General features: G+C 38.5%; 1 protein-coding gene across 4 annotated transcripts in view; it reads right to left on the minus strand.

The window, feature by feature from the left end:
• The window catches only part of TBCK (TBC1 domain containing kinase), a 109,072-nt gene that overhangs the window by 71,068 nt on the left and 10,438 nt on the right, over positions 1 to 27,566 (minus strand). For all 4 annotated transcript variants that reach the window (XM_078376554.1, XM_020796368.3, XM_078376552.1 and 1 more), the window contains 4 exons: positions 26,424 to 26,496; positions 5,293 to 5,407; positions 2,879 to 2,952; positions 1,826 to 1,967 (listed from right to left, as the gene is read on the minus strand). In XM_078376554.1, the coding sequence (XP_078232680.1) occupies positions 1,826 to 1,967; positions 2,879 to 2,952; positions 5,293 to 5,407; positions 26,424 to 26,496 (404 nt within the window). The remainder of the gene's footprint in view (positions 1 to 1,825; positions 1,968 to 2,878; positions 2,953 to 5,292; positions 5,408 to 26,423; positions 26,497 to 27,566) is intronic.

Raw genomic sequence — 27,566 nt, forward strand, 5'->3', positions numbered from 1 at the left:
TTATAAAGTAAACGCATGACCATTGTATGCACTTAACTCTTTCAGTAACAGAGATTTCCTAATAGTGTGTTATTTTCACTGACTTAAGCAACAGGTGCATATCCACTGGAGATTTCCATAACAACTTCAAAGTCATTATGAGCAGCATCAGGTAACACTTGGCTATAGCCACAGTTGTGAGATAGCTTTGTTAGAATCAATCAATTGCCAGGATGACATTATAATATGAGGGGGTGCTGATAAGTATTAAGCCTTTCCCAGAAAAAAATGAGTTAGGAAGCTGTAACTGCCAAACTATTCTACATATTCCCCCAGGAAGTTAATGCACTTGCGCCATCTGTCCTGTAGCTTCTTAAGTCCCTGCAAATAACATTCTTCCCACTGCTGGTGTAACCACTCATTTGCAGCATTAGTTGCCTCCAGAACACTCCCAAATCGTTCTCCCTTTAGGTGTTTTTTGAGTTTGGGGAACAGATAATAGTCAGAAGGAGCCAGGTTGGGAGAATAGGGTGGATGGGGCATCACTTGAAAGCCTAAGGACGTCACTTTTGCCATTGTTTCACCTGCAGTGTGTGACGAGGCGTTGTCATGCAACAGGATGACACCTTTGGAGAGCTTTCCTCGATGTTTTTCCTTGATGTTTTGCCTCAACTTCGTCAATAAAGCACAATAATATTTTGCATTGATGGCTGAACCTTGTTGGAGGTAGTCCACCAGCAGAACTCCCTTCCTATCCCAAAAAAAACTGTTGCCATTTACTTCTGCACCAACCTTTGCACTCGAAATTTCTTTGGCCTGGGGGAACCACTGTGCCTCCATTCCTTAGACTGTTGCTTTGTCTCAGGATCATAACAGTAGATCCATGTCTCCTCACCAGTTACCAGTTTGCCCAGGAAATCGGACTCATTTCTTGCAAAATGTTCCAAAACAGCCACCAATGACTCCACATGTTTCCTCTTTTGTTCAGTTGTCAAAAGTTTGGGGATCCACTTTGCTGCCAGCTTTCTCATTTCCAAATTGTTGCTATATACTGTATCTGATATTCTCAGATATATAGCAATACTTTTGGCTGATATTTGGTGGTCCTCCATGATCATGTAATGGATGGCTTTCACATTTGCAGGCACAGAGACAGAAACAGGCCTTCCACTGGGTTTTTAATTTTCAACAACAAAATGGTCAGTTTTTAAATTGACAACCCAATGTTTAACTGTTGCATATGAAGGACCACTGTCACCCATAGTTTGTGACATTTCATCATGGATCTGCTTTGCACCTTTCCCTTGGAGAAACAGGAACTTGATTATGGTCCTATGCTCTTCCACATTGAACTTTTCTGGAGGTGCTGCCATGTTCACTTTGGACCTGAACATGAAAGATAAGTTAAAATCATAGGTAGTTGAGTTTTGCACCACTGAATACAGACAAATTGGCCAATACACCCTGCAATTTATAGCTTTCTAGCTCAATTTTTTCTGGAAAAAAAATTGGACCAGCACCCCCTCATATTCTTGCATGTAACACAATGGGAAGAGAGAACAATTTCCCCCTATGAATGCATTTAACTCTGCTCTTCACTGAAATCTGCCCTGCTTGTTATAATGTTAAACATTCATTGCATTTTTCCTCCATAGTGCTCTAATAAAACAAGCACTATTCTTTATTACTTTTTGTAATGTGTTGTCATAGTCTGCTCATCCCCATTTTTCTTACACAAGACAACTTTAAGAAACGGGACATACGTGGAATACATTAATGTTTATATAAAGATATTTTGGCTCAAAAACGATTTTATAACCTATATGCGTAAAATCAAGTTACCTACCACACATAGTTCAAATAAGATAACACCAAGGGACCACACATCAGATTTTGGACCTGAAGGTAGAAGCCTTTCACTTTGTATAAGGTCACTAGATTTGATAATCCCCTGTGCTATTACTTCTGGTGCCAAATATGATGGATACCTATGGTAATAGAACAATAATTAAATCAGTGGTACGCCTACAGGGCTAATCCCTGAAAATAAGTATTTTTCTCCCTTAGTGAAATGCAACCTCATTAAAATAATGTATCGTTTACAGCTTAAATCTACTTGTAGCTTAAATCTTTTAGAGACACTGCAGAGAAATGGAATAACGTGTGTGTGTATAACATTTTTACCCTGCCTTTCTCCTTAAAATGACCCAAAGAGTATTACCTAATCAAAAGATAATATTTAAAACTAAAAACACTACGTATAAAAATACTAGAAAGGGTCAAATGCCACACTGCAACAGAGTAAACCAAAAGAACACAAAAAACGCATTCAAACGAGTAAGAAAGAGCAATCGGTATAACAAGAGCAATCGGTATAACAACCCAAGCAGTCAAGTCACTGAAGGAAAGCTGCCTGAAGAGAAAGATCTTCACCATCTCACAGAAGGATAGCAAAGATGGAGCTAGCCTAACCTCTTGTAAGAGAGAGTTCCAAAGTCTAGGAGTATTGCCTTTAAACACCCCCCAACACACACACACACACACAAACACACAAGATAATAACCAGAGTTCTATTTGTCTACGCACGACAAAACATAATGCCGCAATAAATGTGCAAAGCATTTCACCAAGGCACCATCAGTTATGTGGTTCCCATTTTGACTGACTATGCAATATGTCTGCAGAAATGACTTGTGAATGGCACTTCTGTCTTAGTACAACAGGCACTATTGCTTGTGTAGGTCAAGTTATGCAAGCTTAGTTACTCAACAGGATTTCAGCTGGCATTAGGTTGAAAAGACACACTGCTAACATATAACAAGGACAAAATAGTCTTGTTTTTCCTGGCAATTCTTTTTTCATTTTCCCTATTCAAAGTATCTTGTGCAGTATAACTTACCCTATAGGAAAGTCAACATCAGCACCGTAACCTGTCATGTGGTAAAGGCCAAATTTAGACAATTTGATATGTCCCTGTTAAAAAGAAAAAGAAATGGACAAAGCTTAAAAATGAAGTTTTATATCATATAGACAGAAAACAATCAACTTTTTAAACCAAACTTCTTATGACGAAAATATGATGGTGAAACCACTTCCTGGAAGTAAGATATCCCTTGATACTATATATTCTAATTCTGAACAACAGTTAGCCTTGTTTCTGCTTTCAGAATGTCAACATCTGTAGAACCTTGGCCTCCAAATACATCTTCTCAACTGCTTCCCCCACTGTCCACCTGGAAACCAACTCTGCATGTTTTCTCAGCATCCCAGGCCAGATTTTTAGAGTCATAAGGGGCTGCAAGGAGGCAAAGTGGATCATCTTCTTGTCTAATTATCTTGATGGTTTTAGTTCTGTCAGCAGATCTTAGGTCTTGAACTTAAATAGGAGGATAGTGTTGGCTAGCCAGAACCTGAGCTATCCTATTTGTTATGCTAATTTAGAAGAATATTTATTGCACAATGCCACTTAAATTTAACTACAGCATCATCTCCATCTGCTGTTGCTCTAGTAACCTATGAATGGACTCGTCCTACATAGACACATCTTATGGACAGGAGAAACAGGAGCAAATTTAAACCAATGCTGCCTCTTTCAACTGCCTACTGCTTTATGACATACAGTGGTGCCTCGCTTAACGAGTGCCTCATTTAGCGATGAATTCGCATAACGATGTGTTTTTTTAGAAAATAATATGCACCGTATAACGAGGTTTCCTATGGGCGATTTTCGCTTAGCGAAGTTTGGGACCATGCTTTGCATAACGAATGCGATTTTAGGTCCCCTGCTTCACTTAACGATGTTTCTTTTTTCAATTTAAAAAGTGTCTTAGAAGGGTCAAAAACAGTTCTAAATGCTTGGATTCGTTAGAGGACCCCCTAAATCGTGTACAAACCTGATTTGGCTTTGATCTGACTTTTTGTTAATTTATGGTGAATTTTTTTTTCCGGCCCATAGGAACCAATGGAGCTGTCAAAATCTGACAGCTCCATTGGTTCCTATGGGCCGAAAAATTTTTTACCATAAATTAACGAAAAGTCAGATCAAAGCCAAATCAGGTTTGCACATGACTTAGGGGGTCCTCTAACGAATCCAAGCATTTAGAACAGTTGCTGAGTCTTCGTTAATTTTTTGTGAATTTTTTCTTCCCCCATAGGAACCAATGGAGCTGTCAGATTTTGACAGCTGTCAAAAGTTGGGGGGAAAAATTCACCATAAATTAACGGAAAGTCAGATCAAAGCCAAATTAACTTTTGCATCTGTTTTAGAGGGTGCAGAAGCTAATCCAAGCATTTAAAACCATTTTTGATCCTTTTATGACACATTTAAATTTGCAAAAATTGACTTCGCAAAGCCATTGAAATGCATTGAGTCAGCTTCAACATTCCAATGGAGGAAACATTGTATCGTTTAATGATGTTTCCTATGGGTTTTTTCGCTTAAGGACGGCAATCCGTGCCTATTGGAACGGATTAACCGGTTTCCAATGCATTCCTATGGGAAATGGTGTTTCACATAACGATGTTTCACATAACATTTTTTTTAACCAATTAAAATCGTTATGCGAGGCACCACTGTATTATTGTTCTCAATGCTGCTCTGAATGCAAAACAGGTAAAAATCCTTAAAGTGAATAAATATATACTGTATTTAAAATGCCCTAAGAAAACTTATATCAGAATGCTGTAAACCTTTCTAAGTGTGTTGCTAAAGAAAATACCCTTTTGCATCTTTTAAAAAAAATATGTATGGCCCTTAATCTCAAACGTGTGAAATTTTTGTGTCTTTCATAAGGGCTGGAGACTTATGTTTTCATTAGAAATAAAACATTTAAATGCATTAAAACTTATATAGTGCCATGGAAAGGATTCTATGCTTCTTGGATAAAATTGTGCATGGAGATTATGCAGTTCCATGAATTTAAAAGACTCTTGTCCTATTTCAACCTCTTAGAATACTACCATCTCACGAAAGATGGCTGTAAAGGATTAGGATCTGTCATGAAGATGTTGCTCTGCCAGTACACAGTGGTAGATCCACCATGCTGGAGATCAATGCCATGTTCCAACAGACTGACCACTACTGCAATCAATTCTTGAACTGGCTGTAGCAGTCAGAAAGCCCTGAAATGATTCACAAGTTGCTCAGCACCCCATAGATTCATGTAGCAAAAGGAGAAGGTAAATCTTTTCTGCCATGGCTAGCACAAACCAGCAGTGTATAGAATGCAGCACTGAAACCACTTTATATTCAGTGAACAGCACTGGATATTCAAAAATATTATATTACACCAATATTTACATCTCCAGCCTTACCTCTTGATCCATAAGGATGTTGTGCGGTGAGAGAGCCCGGTGAACAATTCCATGCTTGTTCATATACTCCAAGCCCTCCAGAACTTCATAGGCGATACATAAAATCTTAAAGGAGCTGCAATGTCAGATTAAGAAAATAACCTGTATTGATAATGTCAGAGTAAAACAGTATTTTCAACTGATACTAGGTGCCTGAAATATTAGGCCCATCAAGTATTAGGGGCTAATATCAACTGAAAATAGCAAAACAATATAGTTGCCGAAAGGATTTTTTTGTGTAAAATTAAACTTCACAGCTTTACTTTCCCATCTACTGTAACACTAAATAGGTACAAAGTGTGTCTTACCAAAGTTGAAAATGTCAAACACAGCAACACTATCACAACTGTATACATATTTACTCAAAGACAACTCCCACTCAGAGCAGTGGAACTGACAACCCAATAAATGTATATAGTCCACATTACATAAGGCAAATACTGATAACACAAACCATATATCCATGTAGTTACATTTATAGCCCACTTTTCTTTCAGTGGGCTTGAGGCGGTACAGTCTTTCTCTTCCTAATTTGTTCTCAACACAGTCTTGTGGGCAGACTATGCCTTGCTCAACGTCACCCAGTAAGTTTAATGGCCATATGGGGAGTTTGACCCCTTCTCCTACATTTTTGGCCCAGCACTATACCACACTGATAGGACCATAATCTTCAGTTGAAGAACTGTGACTCAGAAAATTTGTCTTCTTACTTCAGAGGGTAGAGCCTGAACTGGCAGTGGAATAGAGTACCTTGGGAGGTGATTACAGGTTCATAAGCAGATATTGGATGGGCATCTATCAGGGATGCTAATGTGCTGGATTTTCTCCTTTGCTCCTTTAACGGCAGGGATTTGGCTCAATCTAATGCAACAGTATTCTTAAATTCGTGAACTGGTCTATACTTTTGATGATAAGAATTTGAAATGTTACCTGTCAGTCACTCAGGCAAGTATTTGGTGGTCCTATGACCCCTCTCATACAAAACACAACAAAATCTTTTAACAATGCAGTTGTTAAAAGCAACCAGCACAAGAAGCAAATCACAGATAACAATGTTTAACATAGGTGAATAATTTGGAATTTTAACAACTCTGGATGTGAGAAAAAGTAAAACTGTCAAACCATCCCATTATGGAGCATGTCTGCGGTGTTGGATTAGGATCACCACTTCTTTTTCCTGACAGTCTCATTATCTTTTCAGGGCTGCATAGCAGGCAGGTACAATACAATCCTCTCTGTACTAGGACTAGCTACAGCTATTGGATTTAGATAGTGAAGAAGTTTGGGATTTTTTCCACCTATATCAGATAAAAACTTGCCAGTTCATTCTAATTTCATCACAGATCCAATGGGGAAGACATGAGATTTAAAAAGAAAAAAAAATCAGAGCCAGTCAAACTGGCAGATTTATCCCTACCTAATCAGTAAATGGGACATGGTGGCGCTGTGGGTTAAACCGCAGACGCCTCTGTGCTGCAAGGTCAGAAGACCAGCAGTCGTAAGATCGAATCCACGTGACGGAGTGAGCTCCCGTCGCTTGTACCAGCTCCTGCCAACCTAGCAGTTCAAAAGCATGTAAAAATGCAAGTAGATAAATAGGTACCACCACGGTGCGAAGGTAACGGCATTCTGTGACTAGTCGCGCTGGCCACGTGACCATGGAAACTGTCTTTGTACAAATGCTGGCTCTATGGCTTGGAGACGGGGATGAGCACCACGCCCCAGAGTCGGGCACTATTGTACTAAATGTCAAGGGGAATCTTTACCTACTCAGTAAATGTTCTGGATGGCATGAACTTTGCAGTATCTATAAACTCTATAATAAAAAGAGAAAGATATAAAGATACATGTTGCATGATGTATCCATGGTGTTGCACCCATGAATCTTTCATTCTGATTTCTTGACTAAAAAAAAGAAATAACATGTATGGAAGAGGTTGTGCAGTATTTCAATGAGACACTAGAGGGCATGCTCTACATAGCTAATAGCACTGAAAAAACAAAAAGGTCAAAAGCAGAATTCTTTGAGAAGTGAATAAACTGCCAAACTGTACACATAGCCAATTATATACTCCCCACAGTTAAAATTGTGAGCATGACATTAGTTGTGCAAGTAAGACACGTAACAGCTCCATTAAAATGAGGATTTCCTTGTACTATGGGGAAAGCAACATTACCTCTGCAAACAAAGACCTCCATGGGCAGACCAACCTACCTTAAAAAAAGAGAGTTGCCTTATGCTTGTATAGGTTGCTGCCAAGAAATCAACATGTTCTTAACTGTGTTGCTCATGCACACAAATAAGTTGAGAATTCTATCGATAATTGCTAGGAGGAAAATATGGGATGACATAAGCAGACAAGACGACTCTGAAGTTTCCTTTTTTAAAAATCAGCCTAACTGTTTTGTTTGCTGAAGACTCCAAAACATGAAACAACTTTAATTGAATGCAGATATGCCTACAGAGTTTGTAAGTAAGCTTAAAAACCAAACTACTTGTGGAAGAAGCTGCCTTATATATATCAACGGATATTTAGTGGAGGACTTGAACAAGTGGACTTCTTAATTCACCTCCTCAAGAGCCCACAATTACACGGGTTGTAGGCAGATATTACAAGGGGGGGGGGGGAGAACTTTTGTCCCTCTCCAAAGAAAATATTGTTACAGATCGTGCTTGGAAGATGATGCAAAGAGTATAGAGACTCTAACTAGTGGCCAACAGACCAAATAAAAATGGACATGGCAGGACTTTTAAAAAGGTCTTCCTCAAATCTGCGTAATGAAGTAGCAAGAAAATAGTTCGGTTCTGTCTTCTTTAACAAGAAGCCTCAGACTCTTGGAAAAAGCTAGATTACCTAATGAAGTACATTTTAAATAAATCCACATATACTAAATAAATCCACAATGCTTTTGACCATTTGACATTGATATTAAAGCTTAGCCCACAGTTTTCCTCTAAGGCAGTGGTCCCCAACCTTGGGCCTCCAGATGTTCTTGGACTTCAACTCCCAGAAATCCTGGCCAGCAGAGGTGGTGGTGAAGGCTTCTGGGAGTTGTAGTCCAAGAACATCTGGAGGCCCAAGGTTGGGGACCACTGCTCTAAGGGCTTCCTTACAAATAAATCCCAAGTCAAAGGCTAAAGAAGATAGGAAAGACATAGTCAGCTGTCTTGGACACTTTGTCCATCTTGCCTAGGCGTGCATGCGTGCATGCATGAAGGGATGGGGGTGCTTGTGGAGGGGAGGGGCACCTGTGGGTGCAGGTGGCGGGATGTACGTGTGGGTAAGGTGGGTGGGAGAGTGCATGCGGGGTGGTGGGAGATCTGTCTCTGTGGCCCAGCCCTGCCATATCCACGGACTGGCGCTGAGCTGCGTACCAGGAGTTGGGGACCCCTGCTTTAAAGAGTGGCCTTGGCAGCCAGAAGGGCTGTATAAAAGTCAAATGAATGAATGAATAAATGAATAAATAAATACCTTGAACACTCAGATAGAGGGCCACAGATGAAGAAAGAGCATGTATGCATTTGCTTTTAACTTCCTTCTTACTAAGTTCTTAAATTTCTCCATAAAATATGGAGTAATGCTAGTATAATTCTTTCTAAATGAAAGCTACGTATGATCCTCCATGGTCCAAAAGAAAGATGCAGTCCACATAAAGGTGCCGGAGAACAGACATATTGCTGGCCCCATTACATGTTAAGATTGCTCACTCCTGACTTATGAGGTCTGACCCTGTGTATTTCAAATTTAAAGTTCTACTTTGGCTTGGTTTCCGGTTAGACATAAAGCTGGAATCAGGGAGCACATTCTATACCAAAGAATACATTAACCCACCAGGGAGAAAACTGTATTTGTCTCTATAGCCACTTCCGTAGCCAAACCCACAAGCAGTTTACAAAGAGAAGAAAAGTGAATGCAGAATTCTGGCAGATTGTCTGCTTTTCTCACATGTATTCTCTCTGGATAGTGGCCAGAACTTTCAAATATTTTGTATGTTCAGGCATATAAAAACAGAGCTTTTCAAGTTTACTGTATGCTGGGGAATCTTCACAGAATAACCCAGAGATTATCATTTACAGCTACATTCTCCCTTCCCAATTTTGTCAACACCTGCCATAATTCTGACTCAACACTAGGTGCTACACTACAGCTACACTGAACAAGGACCACAGTGCTATCCTAAACTGTATACTGTATTAATCAGTGCACTTCACTTGTACTGTAATACAAAGAATACAACATTCTAGTTTGGGAATGCATTTTTAAAACAGCCTTTTTCACAAACAACAACCATTATTATGTTCTGCAAGCTACTTTATAGACGGACCCTTCCCATTTGTAATGGTTTTTCTATTTGAAGGGCTGAGCAATCAAAGTACTGTAATGTTCAAAGATAAAGAAACATAAGAGACCAAGAGCCATGCAGTGGTTCAACAACAGCACAGGAACAGGAGACTTAGAAGGCACAATATTTCTTGTTTCATTGAGATGTACCTGATTTTTATTTAAATTGTAATATTCATCTAAGAATTTGAACCCTAGGTTAGCATAAGTGGATTCTACACAAATTAGGGTCCTCTTTTCTAGTGATGCCTCTATATTTTCTTCCATCAATGCTTAAACAGCTACCATATCTGTTTTCCTTCACTTGTCTCCTATCTGACCACAGAAGTTAATCACCTTCTTTCCATCCCTTGATTCAGCACTCATGTCCACTAGTCATTTGGGGGAGGGAAAGTCTCTCTCACAAGAAATTGTAAATGAGGACAATATTCATATAGGCTCTTTGGTATTTAAACAAGATTCTACCTCTTTCACAATTCTGCAAACAGGACCAAATACTCTATGATGCTAAATTGCCTTTGTAACATACATGTAACAAAAAATTAATTGACAAGATGTCATCTCAATGCAAACAACAGCTTCCTCTGATCTGTGAGAAGGGAAAAGAAGATTAAGTAACTCCCTTATCTTCAAAGTTTCTTGCTATTATCAGCATCTCTCCCCCAACTTTCAAAAACAGCTATTTGTAATTTTAAAATATGCATGGCAAATGCAACTGCTGGATAGTCCAGTAGCTTAGGTTAGAGGTTTGGAGTTCAATTCCCTGCTGTGCCTCATTTAGAGGGGCTGGACTAGATGATCCATTGGGTCCCTTCCAGCTCTGCAGTTCAAAGGTTATGATGATGATGATGTCAACATTTAGACCAACTGTAAACAGATTGTGGGCCCTTCAGATTATTTTTACAAATACAGTACAAGCATTTCTTTACTTTCAACAATGTTTTAATCTTACCATGTGCTGAAAAGGTATCTGGTAAAACTAATCATAACCTCTCTAGCACACAGTCATTCTCTCCTCAAGTTGCATGCTACTAACAACATTATTACAATGCACCAGTTTCATATGTCAACAGACATGATCTGCCTGACCCTAAGGACTCAAAAGCTTCTGCCACTGAAGAACACATTTATAATATAACATGTGTATTTCTATTGTATACACATTCTTTAAGGTTAGACTAGCTGTTATGGTCCCCATCCTGATCTGATTACATACCACAAGCAAACACAGCAGAGTTCTACTCAATATTTTTATTAGCCACCATAAATAGAATACTTTATCTAGGAGCATGCGGTTAATACACTTAGGGGAAGGAATAAAGTACTCCCAGACTGCAGAGTTTTATTTATTTTGCATGCTGTTGCAAGTTACTACAAAGTCTATTCATTCTCACAGTTGCAGCAACTAAACAAAACTTTAAGATGGAACTATTTGTATTTGAAATGCAGATATTATTTCAGTGACAGGCAATGACCACCCCATTTTTATTTATTTATTTATCCATTCGACTTGTATGCCACCCACACTCTGCAAGAGTCTTTTCCATTCAATATGATCAATTTTTATACTTGAATTGACAACTCTTGGGAAAAAGGTTCTAAGTTTTATTTGACAGAAGCTTTCATGGACTGCAGTCCACCTTCATCAGATGCAGGGACTGGAGTCTCAGTTAATAGATACTTATACACATGCTACAGGGAGAGAATGAGAATACAAAATCCACAACAGGATGATGAACAGTATTCACCTGATGATGTTGGCAGGTGACAGAGACATCGCAGGACAGATAACTGCTCAAACACATGCATGTGATGGTATGTTTTGTTTGACTTCATGTATGAGAGGTAGAGTCCAACCTCTACATAAACTCTGCTAGGTGTAAGATATAGTTTCGGGTTTTGTGTACAGAATCTAAGAGCAGCCCAGGTTGACAACCTGATCCTTCGTGGAGACTGCAACCCCACTCAGAAGAATGTAAACATTATTTCTGTGAAAAGATGAATCACTGAATTTTAGGAGCACTGGGAACTTTGCAGTGAAAACCTCTGACTACAGTCAAGGCTGCCTGAAGTATATTCCATTTAAATGTGTGTCACTTTTTAGAATGCCTCAGATACCTCAGCTGATGAGTGGGGATGATGACTAAAAGAGAGGCAGGTTAAACATTCCACAGGGCATTTTTCACTACATTCATAGTAGCTACCTGAGATCTATATAAACAGACAGCATGGTAATGTTGAAGTACCGGACCACAGCTGTACAGGCCTCAACTCAAATCTTCACTCAACCATAACGCTGAAGGGGTGATCTTGAATGAGTTGTCATCCCTCACCCACCTCACAGATTAGGTAACACCTATGGTGTAGGGGTGAGCTATTTAGCACTATACAGTGGTGCCTCACTTAACGACGTTAATTTGTTCCAGCGAAATCGCTGTAGAGCGAAAACGTTGTAAAGCGAAATTAAAAAAACCCATTGAAACACATTAAAACGCAGTTAATGCATTCCAATGGGCTAAAAACTCACAGTCCAGCGAAGATCCTCCATACGGCGGTCATTTTCGGTGCCTGTATAGCGAGGAATCCGTCCCTAAGCACAGTGGGGAGCCATTTTGAGCACCTGGCGGCCATTTTGAAAACCAGACGATCAGCTGTTTTGATTGTCGTAATTCGAAGAATCGGTGCCCGAAGCAGGGAACCGATCTTCGCAAAGCGAAAAATCCCTATTTAAAACATCATTTTGCTATCACAGTTGCGATCACAAAAACATCGTTGTGAAGCAGATTTGTCGTAATAAGGGTAATCGTTAAGCGGGGCATGACTGTAGGTCTAATTAGCCCTATGGAACCATGTGGACAACTGCCCCCCCACTGCAAAGGCCCTTTGCAATGCAATTAGTTCAGACACCTGCCACAAGTGATCTGTCTTCCCAGAGGCTGCCACAGTGGAAGAAAAAAAGGAGTGTGAGAAAGAAGACATGGGAAAGAGTCTAAGGGAGAAGAGGAAGTGGCTTTGCAATTTAATGTAACACCCCCCCCACACACATACACACACACAAACTCAGAAGAATTGAGCCGTTAAAGAAATAAAGATTCACATCTAGATTGGTGGTTCCCAGATGTATTTGGATTCAAACTCCCAGAAGCCTTCACCACCAGCTGTGCTGGCCACAATTCTTGGGAGTTTATTTATTTTATTTATTTTATTTCTATCCCGCCTATCTGATCATATTAGACCACTCTAGGTGACTTACAGTAAAAACAACAATGTAATTTTTAAAACTTTACAGCAGAAACTTAAATAAAAAATAATAATAATAAAGAACAGAATAAGTTGTAGTAAAAGAACATCTGGGGACTCAAGGATGGGAACCACTACCTAGACTGACTAGATCGTGACTCCCCAGCGTTTAAGGAAGGGATCTTCATGCCCAGGTGTTAAGGGGCAACCCTAGTTCTCCCATCATCAGAGGCAGGAAACAAAGTAACCCTTCCCCACATCTTACAGGCACAAGAAGCTCACACATTATGTTAGCATAGTTGGACAGGACCCTCTTCAAAACGGCAGCAGAAGAGGAGGAGGAGAAGCAGATGGCACTCCACAGAGGAGCTTCATTCTTCCCCTCAAAATTTCCAGGGGACAGGAAGGTCAGTGCAATCAGAGGGCAATTCTGCAGAGTTCTACAAGCCAGACTATCATGAGAGGGGTTACCAGAAAAATCACTTTTGCTGGAGCACAGATGTTTCCTAGGTCACTCCTGTAGCACTTGTCTCTTGAGGGTTCCTTGGAGTCAGGCACCAACACTGTGAGACACAGAGACCTTTTCCAGAGTCGGAAGAGCAAATCCACAGGCCCTGGTGATTTGCTGTTTGAGATGCCCGCTATACTGTATTTAAAATTGGGTTCTGCTGGTGTTTTCAGATAAAGCTTGCCAAGAACATCCTGTATCTAGAACTCCAGAGAGTTGTTGTTAAGTCACGGTAGACCATGGATGACCATTATGTGCGCCAATTTTGGAGACAGATAAATCGCTTGTTACAGAAAAAGAACAGTGGAAGAAGTCGTTTTTCTTTGGCTCACAAACCCTCTGGATTCTGATCATGGACTGTATAAAACCAACAACCATGGAAATATAATCTTCCCATTAAAATAGCAGTGATATTTATCAGGAACTGATATTTTTTTAAAAAAAACAACACACACCTTTTTCAAGCAGGAGAGTCAAGACCTTTGGAGAATAAAAATTACTCTCTAGAGCCACCGTCAGATATTTAAAATATTTGGAAATGAGTCTTTGGGTTTCCTTGTGCTTTTTCAGCTGCAATTATTTTAAAATAGCAAGCCATTCATATTATTAGCATCATCCTCTCAATGTATTCTTTTCCCCCTAAAGAATTTCTGACAGGAAATTACTAATTAATTTCATCATTATTTTTCTTTCCTTCAAAATACACATGATACTGCCTAGGCTGACCCTGTGTACTGTTTTCCAGCTTAAGATTGTGCAAATCACCAAATCTGTGTTATACTGTCCTGTACGGCCTACCACAGCTTCCTCCTTTATAGCAAAGCCAAGAAGATTATATTGATTTAATAAAATGAAAAGACATGAATAAATGAAAAAGTGCTGACATAGCAGGCCGCCAGGATTATGCTCTTGATTTCAACACAATACCACTTTAACAGATGAAAATAATTGGACAGAAATTTATTAAAACGTTTGCTTTCAAGTCTCTTCCGCCTCTCCTTTTTAAATTGTTGGATTTAATTTGATATGCAGGGTAAAATCAGCAGTAGAACAATAATATTCAGGATAGGATGCCAAACTGGGGGAGGACCCGAGTTCAAAGATCTTCTCATCGTTACCAAGCTAACACATTGCAGAGCACACATAATCTGAAAAGAAACCCCTTAAGTGCTGAATACATCTGCTTGCCATGGTGACTGGCATGCAAAATGGAGTTTTAGATTATAGATGAGACAGAAATAAAAAATTTTCAGGCTCCCTCAGAGGCTGTAAATGTGTATGGTGTCTGATGTCTGTGATACATTGCCCCATGCCGAATCTAAAACTTCATTTTGTTTTCTTGGCAGTTTGGCTCCATGAGCCATGACAGTTAACATATGGCCCAATTTTTTGGACTTTCTGCTTGAACTCCATGTCTTATGCTACCTTTGCCAGATGAAGAGTTCTGTAGAACTCAAAAGCTCACATTATTTGTAATTTCTTTGTGAGCTAATAAAAGAGCATTTTTTTGCAGTAGTCTTCCAGAATCTGAGCTGTATTCCATTGGTATTTTACATCCACTGTAGAAATCAAGCCTCATGTCAGATTCTGCTGAACACAGTCTACCATTTTCCTTAGATTTTGCTTTTACTTTTAATGCCAGCCGATACTAAGTCCTTTTTAACTCAAAGGGTGTGTTATTGTGCTTATGATGTAAGAACTGCTTACATTCAATCTAAGAACTGTACTTTTACTGCATTACATTCTTTGGGTGTTAAAAACAAGTCAATGAAAAGTGTCTGTAAGCATAGAGAGATGCAGATATTTCACACTATACACATCTATACGCAAGTTAAAAAACTGATTTAGGACACTATGAAAAAACAAACAACAATAAACACAATAAAGGAATGATGTATGATTAAGCATGCAGTAAATTACATGTTTTCTTCATTAAGAAAAAAAATATAGTATAGCAAGGGCATTCTGTCAGAATTCAGAAATAATGCAAAACCATGGCTTTTTACTAATGAAATGCAAGTACCCTCACACTGGTTTTGTATTTCCAACCATACAACAGGTCTACTACAACTGAGAGTTGCTTATCAGCTTTTGTCTCTCATATGCTCAACATTTAGCTTCCACTCTATCTCTAGAAAAGGCCAGTGGCTCCAGCTGTGATTTTCAATGGCGTAAAGTCCCCACTACCATAATATATGCTAGCAATAAATTTATCCTTCAAGTGTAGATCCTCAAGTAACAAAAATGTGATTCCTCCCTCAGAAAGAAGTACAGTAGTAGAAGAAATATCAGAAAGATGGTGGTGGGGATTTGAGGTTTGCAGAAATACATCAAACCCTGCACAAAATATATACTGTACAATAATGAGCTGACTGAGGACTGAGTTCAATTATCGAAGAATGCTAAATGTTCATTGCAGGGTAGAGTGGAAAATAAAGACAGAATGGCATGGTGTATAATCAAAGGCAGCATAACTGGCTAGAAGACTAAACAGGTGCACTCTATACTACATGTTGCAGCAGGTCATACTGTATCTGCTTTGGTATAATAGTAAAACACAATGAGCATAGTATGAGATCTGTATCTGCTTTGGTATAATAGTAAACCACAATGAGCATAGAATAAGATCTGCAAACCAGCTTCAAGGTGCTCTTCCAGATTCTGGTTTGGCTTCTTGAAACACAGTTTGTGAGTAGGCTCAAAATAAACTTTGGCTTTCCGAAAGAATCCCCATGACTTTGCATTACCTCTAAATTCAGCTCCTGGTATTCACGATCTATCCTAGATGGCTCACAACACATGGCAACATTTATTAACTGAAATTCTGTTGTGCAACTTTGTTGGGTGTAAAAGGTGACAATGTCATCATTCAAGGCCATTTATATTTAATTTAATGGAAAACGTCCTAATCACATATCTTTTCAGGTTCCTAAGCTTCTTAGGGATCGTTTCTGCCCTGGGGAAGCCTTTAGGAGCTTCAGGATGGGGTGGGGGGAGCCTTTATTATCAAAAAATCATGACCAGATTGCAATCAGTGGTCCTAAACTGGTAATGGGGCCGACTTTGGCTATTTGACAATATTAAAGTCTTTCTCAGAACAAAAGAAATCCATAGGGAACCTGAAGGAGGGGATAGGAAGTTTTCAATTAAATTAAAGATTAACGTTGCTGGGTGATGATGTCATCACCATTCATGTGCTACAGTTGCATCAACTGGACTTCAGCCAATAATACAAAGGTACTTTCTGCTTTAATTTTAAATTATTTTGCAACCTAGCTCCAGTTCCAGTTTAATATTTATGAAAAATCAAGCTAATTAAGCAAAGCAGTATTGGATACTACCGACACAAGACATAACTAATGGATTTCCTTCCACCATGACCTCACTACTATAAAGGTTGTTTTGGAAATGAATTATTGGAAAAGGATTAAAAAGAAAAGCTTTTGACACACTTACCTGACGAAATGTATGTTTTGTCATACTCTTCTAGAAAACAGTTCTAAAGAATAGATTTGTTATTGTCCTGCCACTCATGCAGGTGAATTAACATTCCCAGCATTAATGGATTCAAAACTGAACTCCAGATTTGACCCTGAGAAACTCCATGGTTCCATTAGTAAGAACGAAAACAATACAAATTAATTCCAAAACCACAGAGAAAATGTATTTTAGTATCGAAAGAGCATATTGCTCTTCCTAAGGGAGCTTTACCCCCCTTCTCTTTACTGAGAGAGAATAACAATAAAATGTAGATAATTATTTACTGAATTTAAAAAAATCATTCCCCTATAATGCTTTTCACTTATTTATTTTATTTATATCCCGCCTATCTGGTCTTGCGACCACTCTAGGCGGCTTCCAAACTCTAGCTCATTTCCCAAGGACTCCACACCCAAATTCAGGCTTGGTATATTTATTTTAGCGTGCAGATTATTTTAGGATTCTGTGTTCCAGTACCGCCCTTGAAACCATATCGGTGGCTGTTTCTGAACTAGAATCATATGAGTCTTCTGCTCCTGGAAATTGTGTGCCCTCTGTTTACTTCCTTCCTTCTTAATTTATTTATACATGCACACACATATTCGCTACATGTTTACCTCTTGGGAAATCTTTTCTACATAAATGATACCTTCCATTCCATTTTGCCAAGCAATACAACAGTAATACATTACACGGAAGATGGAACAAAGACATCTAAACCAGGGAGTAGACAAGGGCTTAATAAGGGCAAATAAAACCTACTCATCCGAGTCAGATCATGTTTTCTACCAAGGCAGTAAACAGCTGCAGACATAGTCTGCTTCCGATCAAAGGCTCTATGTATAACATATTATACCTCTGTATCTCTCTGATGGTTCACTGGTAATTTTTCAAAACCGTAACTTCTTAAACATATGACAACTATATTTTATTAAAGACATATTATGGCCACTCTGCTCACAAACTCAGAGCCATCCAGAATGCATGATGCAGGTGCCAAAAGTCATCTAGGCATCTGCAGACTGCATTTAACTAGCTTTTTCGCTTCAAGATTGCAAACTTCTTTTTTTAAATGGTACTTTAAAGCATACTATGAAAGAGAACAGTAGAATAGTTACCGTACTTCTTTCAAATGCTTTGGGAAAATGTGTAAAATAATGTTTGCACTTCTTTTACATAGTCATAGGGGGAAATCCAGTTAAAAGTTCTACATACATGCTAGCTGAAGATTTTGCACCTCTTTATCACATAACTACAGCCAAAAGACAGGCAACTTACTAATTTAAGAAACAACTAAGAGTATAACATCTATACAAGCTTTCCAGGCAGTTGATCCCACTCAACACAGTCAGACTTATTTCTAAGCGAGTATGAGCAGGATTTGAACAGAATACTTTATATTCCAACTAGAATGAAAAGCCTAAGTTTGGACTTTGAACAGATAATGGTAACAAAATGCTTTGGTTGTACGGATTCTTTTTTTTAAACTTGTGTTTCATATGAGGGAGACAAGATTACAGCTCTATTGTCCAGCAAATAAACAAGACTACCTCCTTAGATTGCCTTTTACAATTGTATAGATTTAAAGTTTCTAGTCCATATTCAAGTGACAAATCCTGAAATCAAAGAAGAGTTTGAGGAATCTATTAAGTTTCCTTTTTTTACAAAACATTCATTTCATTTTAATGTTAATTAAAAATCTATTCTATTAAGGTATGTTGCAGTCACACATTTACTGATTACAAAATGCTTCTTTTTTGGATGGAGAGAAGCAGAAGTGAGAAGACCCATGAGGATTACATGGAGAAGGCAATGTTTTGATGCCATGTAAAATTCCACCAATAAGACCGTGAAATTAAACAACAAAAGAAAGAAAGCTCCACATATAAGTGCCATATGTCTACAGAGTTCAACAGGATGGAACCCAGAGTGCTCGTTCTGAGCAGATAGGCGGGGTATAAATTAAATAAATAAGTAAGTAAGTAAGTAAGTAAGTAAGTAAGTAAGTAAGTAAGTAAGTGTGAAAAGCTCTGCAGCCCTAGTTTAGTTCAAATCCTTGGTTCCATCTCAAACATTATAGAAACTTTTTGAGAAATACAGTGGTGTCTTGCTAGACGATTACTTTGCAAAACAGTTAATTCGCAAGACGATGGGTTTTTGCGATCACTATAGCGCTTTGCAAAACGGTTTTCCCTATGGGCGATTTTCGCTAGATGATGTTTCGGTCCGTGCTTTGCAAGACAGTTTTTTTTTTCGGGACCGTTTTTTACAAAACAACGATTTTGACAGCTGAGTCCACGCTTTGCAAAATGGTTTTTTTTAGGGACGTTTTTTCGCAAGACAGCGATTTTGACAGTTTTGCAAAACGTTTTCTCTATGGGCGATCTTCGCAAAATGATTCCCCCCCCCATTGCAACACATTAAATGGATTTCAATGCATTCCAATGGGGAACCGCATTTCACAAGATGATGTTTTCACGAGATAGCGATTTTCACGGAATGAATTAACATTATCTTGCGAGGCACCACTGTACTTCTATCGTTACCCCAGTATTGATGGGACTGAGAGACAGGATATGTATACTGTATTAATATTTTATTGCCTAGAGTGGCACCTATATTGCTACCCAATATATTTTAAGGAGATTAAAGTGAAAAAAAGGATGGTAGAGATAATAATATGAGCTCAAGAGGCTTCGAGGCCTGCTACATTTAACATAGTGTTTCCATTAACCAAACTGCTTTCATCTGGAGGTACACAAAGATCAGAATTTTAAAAGTGTTCTGTAATCTTTCAGTGAAATATTTAGCTTTTCGATACGTTACAGTAGGAACAACCCCGCCAAAGCAATTCAAATAAATTCATTCACGATTACAGCCACTTCAGATATCTAATGTTCTAGTTCAAAATTCTTATAAGTTCTTTTAATTACCCCCCCCCCCCTGTGAAACACTGAGACATCACTTCAAAAAGTAGAGGGAAGGAAAAGAAGAGCCTTCTTGAGGATTTGAATCATGCTTTTGCAGAAACACTTTTGTAAATGTTAGCTGATATATGGTGCATAAAACAATGCATGACTTCTTGAGACTGACTGCAAATTATTATCAAACCACTGGACAACCTGCTGTTTTGCACTATGCATGGAAAGCCAGACTGTTCACTATGCTATATCTTCAGTTTCAGCAACAGGCTAATAGAAGATTTCCTGCTGACTTGACATCAGCCTGTGATACAGGTGCAAAGGACTTATTTCCTGGCAAGTGTAGGAAGAGTTAATCTATAAAACATAAGGACAGCTTCTCCCATTCCATAACAGTTTGCAAAATTAATTATAATAGCATGCACATCAACTTTGGGAAATAAGACCAATGCTCTTATCATGAACTAATGACATCAATAAATATAGAGAAAGGTGGGGGAGGGGAAACCCGAATGGTTCTTTACAAAGCTAATTGACAAAGATGGATTGAATAGCATAACTGGGAATTGCTCTTTCTTAAATTACTTCTCGCTATTGAAAGGTCTTACCGAAGAAACCAAAGTGTCCATTTTAATTAACTGAAAATTAATGGGAAATATTTTAGTTGGTCTCAGTGGAAGTCTCCTTGAGGTGAACCAACTTTTCTTGCGAAATACTCTGAACTGAAACTGACAATGTCCCTGCTTCTGATAAATTGTACAACATTTAATGGTCCTTTAAATACAGAGAGGTTATGTCTTACAGATGTCCCTAGCTCTTGGGTTTACTAGCATCTCTGAAAGCTTAAATAGCTCAGTGGCTAAGAGACTCAGTTTAAGTCAAGAAGCCCTGAGTTCAAGTTTTAGCTCTGCATGAAAGCACTGTGCAGAGATCTAGGATATCTGGAAATAGCTCTGGACACCACATGGTAAGAAGGATGCCAACAAGCTGGAGCAATTTAAGAGAAAGGTAACAAGGATTATCAGGGGACTAGAAACCAAGCCCAGCGAGGAAACACTGAAATAACTGCTTTGAGAAAAGAAGACTGTGCGGAGATATGATGGCACTTTTCAAATATAGTGGTGCCCCGCTAGATGCTTACCCCGCATGACGCTGAAATCGCTTAACGATGACTTTTTTGCGATCACTATTGCAATCACAAAACAATGGTTCCAATGTGTTTTTTTTCGCATTAAGTTGATTAGGAGCCTGCTTCGCGAACCGTTTGTTCACTATACAATGATTTTTCCAGTTCCGCAAAATGGCTTCCCTCCCTTCGCAAAATGACTGCTTTCCGGACCCCTGCTTCGGAAGACAGCGATTTTTAACAGCTGATCGGCGGTTCTCCATGGGCAATCTTCGCTGGACGATGAGGTATTTCCCCATTGGAACGCATTGACCAGTTTTCAAGGCATTCCAATGGATCTTTTTTTTCCGCTTGATGATGATTTCACTTAACAGTGATTTTCCTGGAACGGATTATCATCGTCAAGCGGGGCACCACTGTACATACTTGAAAGCCTGTCATACAGAGGAGACACAGGATCTGTTCTCGATCATCTCAGAGTGCAGGACACACAACAATGGGCTCATGCTACAGGAAGCCAGATTTAGGAAAAACTTCTTAAGTGTTAGAGCTGTATGACAATGGAACCAGTTACCTTAGGAGGTGAGGAGTGCTCCAATGCTGGAGGCATTCAAGAGAAAACTGGACAACAATCTGTCAGATGTGCTTTGATTTGGATTCCTGCATTGAGCACGGGGTTGGATTTGATGGCCTTGTAAGCCCCTTCCAACTCAATTATTCTATGATTCTATGATCAAGGCCATGAGAAAACCTTTCTTTCAGGGAAAAATTGAAATTTGGGGGGGAAAAATTAAAATACTCTTATTTATAGAAATTAAAATTTATTTTATTGCTTTAGCAACACAAAATGGCTCACTCACAACATTATCAGCATATAAAATATAATTTATGATGTACTGATGACATTTCAAAACTATAAGCACCTTACATTTCTAATGTGCCTTAACTGTCTACAAGCAGAATTATGAATATATCCTATACTAAAGAAAGCCACAAAGCATTGTGCAAGGTACTGTGCCTTATGATTAACACTACTGTTGTACTTAAATCCACATAGGGTTTTTTTTCTGTTTGAGAAGCTGGGAAAAACTAAAACAAAAATGACATTCTGTAATAAACAAAGTGATTTAAATGTCTTAATCTTTATATTATGGCTTGAATCCTGTGCACTTATGCAAACAATGGACTTGAACTCCCATAAGTTTAGAAATCTCTGTAGACATTTTCTCTTGCATAATGAGTCACACAACTTGGCATACAACAGATAGGTCTATAGTGATTTCTTCACTTACGACAAAATATTTCTAAACGTTTGCATAAGTGCTCAACAGCATTTCAGCACTTTTAAAAATTCTATTTTGTATCAATTATATGATAAACTGCTTTGGGTCCCAAGTTGGGAGAATGGTGGGATATACATTAAATGAATGAATAAATAGATACATTTTAGTTGGACAGAAACAGTCCTCCTTTGACTGCCACCATCGAATGAAAACAAGAAAAAACTGGAAAAAAGTAATTACCAATCCATTAAAAATGGATCTACTCCAGCCCCGTATGCTGCTTTGATGAAAGTGAAAGCACTTATTATGTGATTGTCATATACATCTATGATATGCACAGAAGTCATTGCTCTTTAAATATGTAGTCTTTGTTTATATAGAAATCTTCATACTACACAGTTTCTGGAATTCTGAGTGATTAATTAGTTTGGTGTAGAAATTAGATTGTCTAACTAAGACTCAAGTGACCTGGGTTTTAAAAATACTTGATCGTGAAACTCACTGGGTGATGTTGGGCCAGTTACACTTAATCAGTCCAACCTATCTCATCAGGTTGTGAGGAGAAAGCAGGGAGAATCACGTACATCACATTCAGCTCAGTGGACGAAGGGCAGGACATAAGTGAAAAACTAAAGCGACTGCACTCATTCTGAAAAAAAAAATCAGAATTTTTGCCTATATTCCACAAAACTTTGAAATATTCCACCGGAAAAAAATTGAAAAGTTCTGCTTATACAAAATGGTTTCCTCTCAAATATTCCTGTCATCCTGCAATTCTATACCTGCATTGACATTTCATTGTAGGACAACTGTCAATTTTTTTTCTCTGGTCACTTTCATAAACAGTTTCTTGTAAAAATGAGCAAATGGAGCACAATATCTTTGGGACCCAATTGTCGTCCATGTTCCAGTGCCACTCTATGAAATCTCTCCTAGTCTTCTTGCCTACAACTTAGTTTTGGAGCCGCAGTGTTGATCCATTGCAATATTACATCTCTGAGTTCGACTCCGTTTTCAGCTCCCTCTTCGGGGAAGCCACGCAAGCGTGTTGCTTTTTTCTCCATTCTCCAGATTACAGTGGGGTCTTGACTTGAGAACTTAATCCATATTGGAAGGCGGTTCTCAAGTCAAAAAGTCTGTAGGTCAAGTCTCTATTGACCTACAGTGCATTGAAAACCGATTAATCCCGTAACAGGCCGTTTTTGTTCCATTTTGGTTTTTTTCTGGTCTGTAAGTCAATTCTCAGGCTGCAAGTCAAACCTAAATTTTGCGGCCAGAGAAGTCTGTAACTCAAAAAATCTGTAAGTCAAGCCGTCTGTAAATCAAGGGTCCACTGTAATCATTTTAAAATCAATTTCAGTGAGCTTCTCTTCATGTACCTACAGCTACCTAGCTTTGGCCTGGATCCTTCAATCAATCTGATTAACTCCTAAACCCAGTTTTTTTACTTCATCTTTAATTTGTGATAATGCTTTCCAAAACTGTTTGATTTCAGCTCCACTTCCTGCCCCACTTCTGCTTTTAAATCCACTTTAATTTCCTGAGCATTCTTCTCCTTTTCCTTTCTTTTTAAATTTCAACCAGTAGTGCAGCATCTTCTTTCATGACAGCTTCTCACTCTGAATCTGATCTTTGAAACAGAAGAAATACTTCCTGGTTTTAGTAATAAGGACACTCTATTTTTCACTTCACCAGCAAGTTCAGACATTTCAGCCAGCCCAACGTTTCACTTCCTCCTTATTTATGCTTTGGCTCTCTATGCACTCTCCAAATTCTTCAAAAAACTTCAGCCATTCAATTCTCTAACCTTGCTGAACTCAATCCTGCCTGCTTCAAATCTGTCAATGTTTGAGAGATAGGGTGCGATTTATTGAGTAAGTATAAAAAGATCTCTACAGGAAAATGAAACCAGGCACGTTTCATACACTTTTGCCACACATAAAATAAACGAACTTCTAAACTTCGTACAGTAGATACTGAAAGAGAAAAGGAAAACCCAATCATAAATATTGTAAACTGAAGTGCTTTCAATGTTCAGATGGTACAATATCCAAACCTGTTTTGTTATAGAGCAGCCTTCTAAAGGTAAACTCATAAAATGTTGTTATTTTACATCTCATTCCGTTGCTTCTTTGTTTGAGAACTGTTTCTCCAGGTCTTTTGATACTAACTCTACATATCTGTGCTATGCAGGAGCTGGTTAGAAGATTAAAAAAAAAAACTAAACACAAAGGGATATTGTGCTTTTGTTAGTTTCTCTGAATTGGGTGATTTAAGTTCTCAGGTATGAAGAAGACCACATGGTCAGAACACATCTGGCAACTGAGAGCTTTCACCTTTAATAGACTGTTGTTGAGATTTGAAGCTGATGTTCATTTGCAACAGGTTACAATGAGACTTCTTCTGCTTTTTAATATCTACTGTATGTAAGTTTCATGTTCAGATATTTATTCGTGTTCACGGTGGCAACTGAAATGAAGCTTCATTTTGTTGTGATGCTATACACTCTTTTCTGTCACTCTGTTTATAAATTATTTTATTGATACATACATATAATTACGTATCATAAATTCAATTCCTGCTTATGGTGATTCTTCCCAGGGGTTTCTACATATGAAGGATGCATATGTGGTTTACCAGTCTCTTCTTCTGGGACCACACAGCCTGTCCAAGCATGCACAAGTTGTCTCTTCTCTTGGGACGCACAATGGGGAATCAGACCCCTCACCCATGCCTCCACAGACAGATGCACTACTCCATTAAACTACTTAGCCACCTATTTCGCATATAGTTCTGAGTTCAGTTTGTCTTCTGTGCCATCAATCTGGAAACTCTAATAGGGCTTTCAAGGTAAGTGAGATATTTAAGGAATGTTTTTGCCAGTGCCACTTCCCCAGTGAGTTTTCATGGCCACGTGGGGATTCGAACCCTGTTTTTCAGAGTCCTAATATGTCTCTCTATCCACCACACCACACCGGGAATCAGTAGTAAAATGAAAATATTAACACTGCTATCAGAAATGCAAGGATGGGCAAAAGGACACAGTTAAGTCTTTAAAATCTCTATAAGAAACATTGTTTAGGATTATATTTTGTGTCTCACACATAGGAACAGCTAGCTGATTCGATTATCAAAAGATACACACCACTGTAAGGGCCTGTTTCTATTAGCAATCCCACCTGTGACAGCCACGAACAACCTGTTATTGTGCAAGATTTGGCATGATCTCTAGCATATTACGACACCATCAACTTTGCTATCTTCTACATGGACCATTAGTACAGCTGGGTTTAAACCCTCTCCCACTTACTGATAATGTACCCTCTGTTGGAATGGACGTGGGGCCAGCCTCAGGCGAAGTGAATAATGGCAGCCACCTACCCATTTCTTCCTAAGCAACCTGGCAATTTTCTTCTTTAGGAAGATGGATTTGTAAGGGGCTGTGGACAACAATCAGTGCCCAACATTAAAGTAACAGGACTGTAACTGCTTGCAAGGGTTCTTTGTACAGAATGGAAGAGGGAGTGTTGCTCTTTTTCGTTTACCTCAGACCACAATACGTGTTTTTTAAACTGTGCCTCAGGCAATAAAATGTATTAGGCAGGTCCCGGATGGAAGGCGGAAATGTCCTGACCTCTGTATTGTTTTACAATTTCTTGTGCTAAGCAAGGTACTATAAAAACTAAAAAAACTTGTTAATTTATATTAATTTTCCTTTTCTTCCATCAAAAGTGAAGTTGCCATTCATGATTTAAGAGCATAAAATCCAAAAGAACTGACTCATAAGCAATGGAATCTGTGGTGTGTACATAGAGTTCTTCAATGCGTTTCAGGGTTCTCCCCCAAAAACACATACATATTTAAAGATGGGGAAATACAATTTTTAAAAATCTAAAACATAAATTAAAATGCAAACAAAATATATTGAGAGAAACGGTTGGCAGGATTCAGTATCTCCATAATAAAACCTTTTCTTTTCCAGAACTAAATATATACTGCGCCCTAAGCATGTGTTTATCTGGTTGCCAGAAGGATAAAGCAGCACTGGAAGATGTCAGTTTTGAGTCTACATAGACCTGTAAAGGTAGTTAACATTTTAAAAAGAAAAAGTGTGTCTGGACTGTGTCAGCCAAAAGCAGATAAACCTTTCAGTTAAAATGTTCCTCTGCAATGTTTTGCTCGATTCCATACCTCACTGGTTTCCTGTCTTCAAGCAAATCTTCCAGGCTCCTTCCACAGCGTTCAGCAACCACCACCAGCCTCTCTGATGAAAAATAGACACGCATGCAAAGGCAGATTTAGTATTTCAGTGCTCGTAGGCATCAAACACTTTCACTCTGTTGAAATTAAAAACATATTATTACAATACCCCCTCTCAATAATTCAAAGAGGATGTCTATTCAGTTTATTCAAATATAACAGTCACACTGAGTATATATTATATGGAAGATAGCTGAACAAATACAAGAAATGAAAACAATTTACAAAGTTTGGAAAAGCTTCAGCTTCAGAGAATATAGCACCATTTTTTCTCCTCTCACTTCAATATCTATTGCACTGACAAATACTGTATGCAAGACAATCTCAAACACAAAGCCAAACTGCCATTTTCAGCATATTTCTGTTTCGCTGTCCATATTTTGAACCATTTAAATGCATGTGGAAATATATCACAAAAAGGATTTAATATTCTATTTAATGCTAACTACTCTATAAAAACCAAAATTAGCAAATTTATGTAAGTAAAGAAAGACAAAATTTAAACCAAAAGAAATAGCAATCACTTTTTGACACAGTGTGAATATAATTCAAGGTTTATACTGGGAGCACTACCCTGAATGGCAGTCACTGGATTCACTTTCTCACCCTCATTAAGAGGTTCTTTAATTCTTCCTCACTTTCTGCCATCAGAGTGGTATCATCTGCATATCGGAGGTTGTTGATATTTCTTCCGGCAATCTTAATTCCGGTTTGAGATTCATCGAGTCCACCCTTTCGCATGATTATTCTGCATATAAGTTAAATAAGCAGGGAGACAATATACAGTCTTGTCGTTCTCTTTGCCCAATTTTGAATCATTCAGTAGTTTCATATCCAGTTCTAACTGTTGCTTCCTGTCCCACATATAGATTTCTCAGGAGGTAGATAAGGTGGTCAGGCACTCCCATTTCTTTAAAGACTTGCCATAGTTTGTTGTGGTCCACACAGTCAAAAGTTTTTGCGTAGTCAATGTAACAGAAGTAGATGTTTTTCTGGAACTCTCTGGCTTTCTCCATAATCCAGCGCATGTTAGCAATTTGGTCTCTAGTTCTTCTGCCCTTCGAAATCCAGCTT

This window comes from Pogona vitticeps, chromosome 5 (genome assembly GCF_051106095.1).
Source record: "Pogona vitticeps strain Pit_001003342236 chromosome 5, PviZW2.1, whole genome shotgun sequence".
In the NCBI taxonomy this organism is placed as follows: Eukaryota; Metazoa; Chordata; class Lepidosauria; order Squamata; family Agamidae; genus Pogona; species Pogona vitticeps.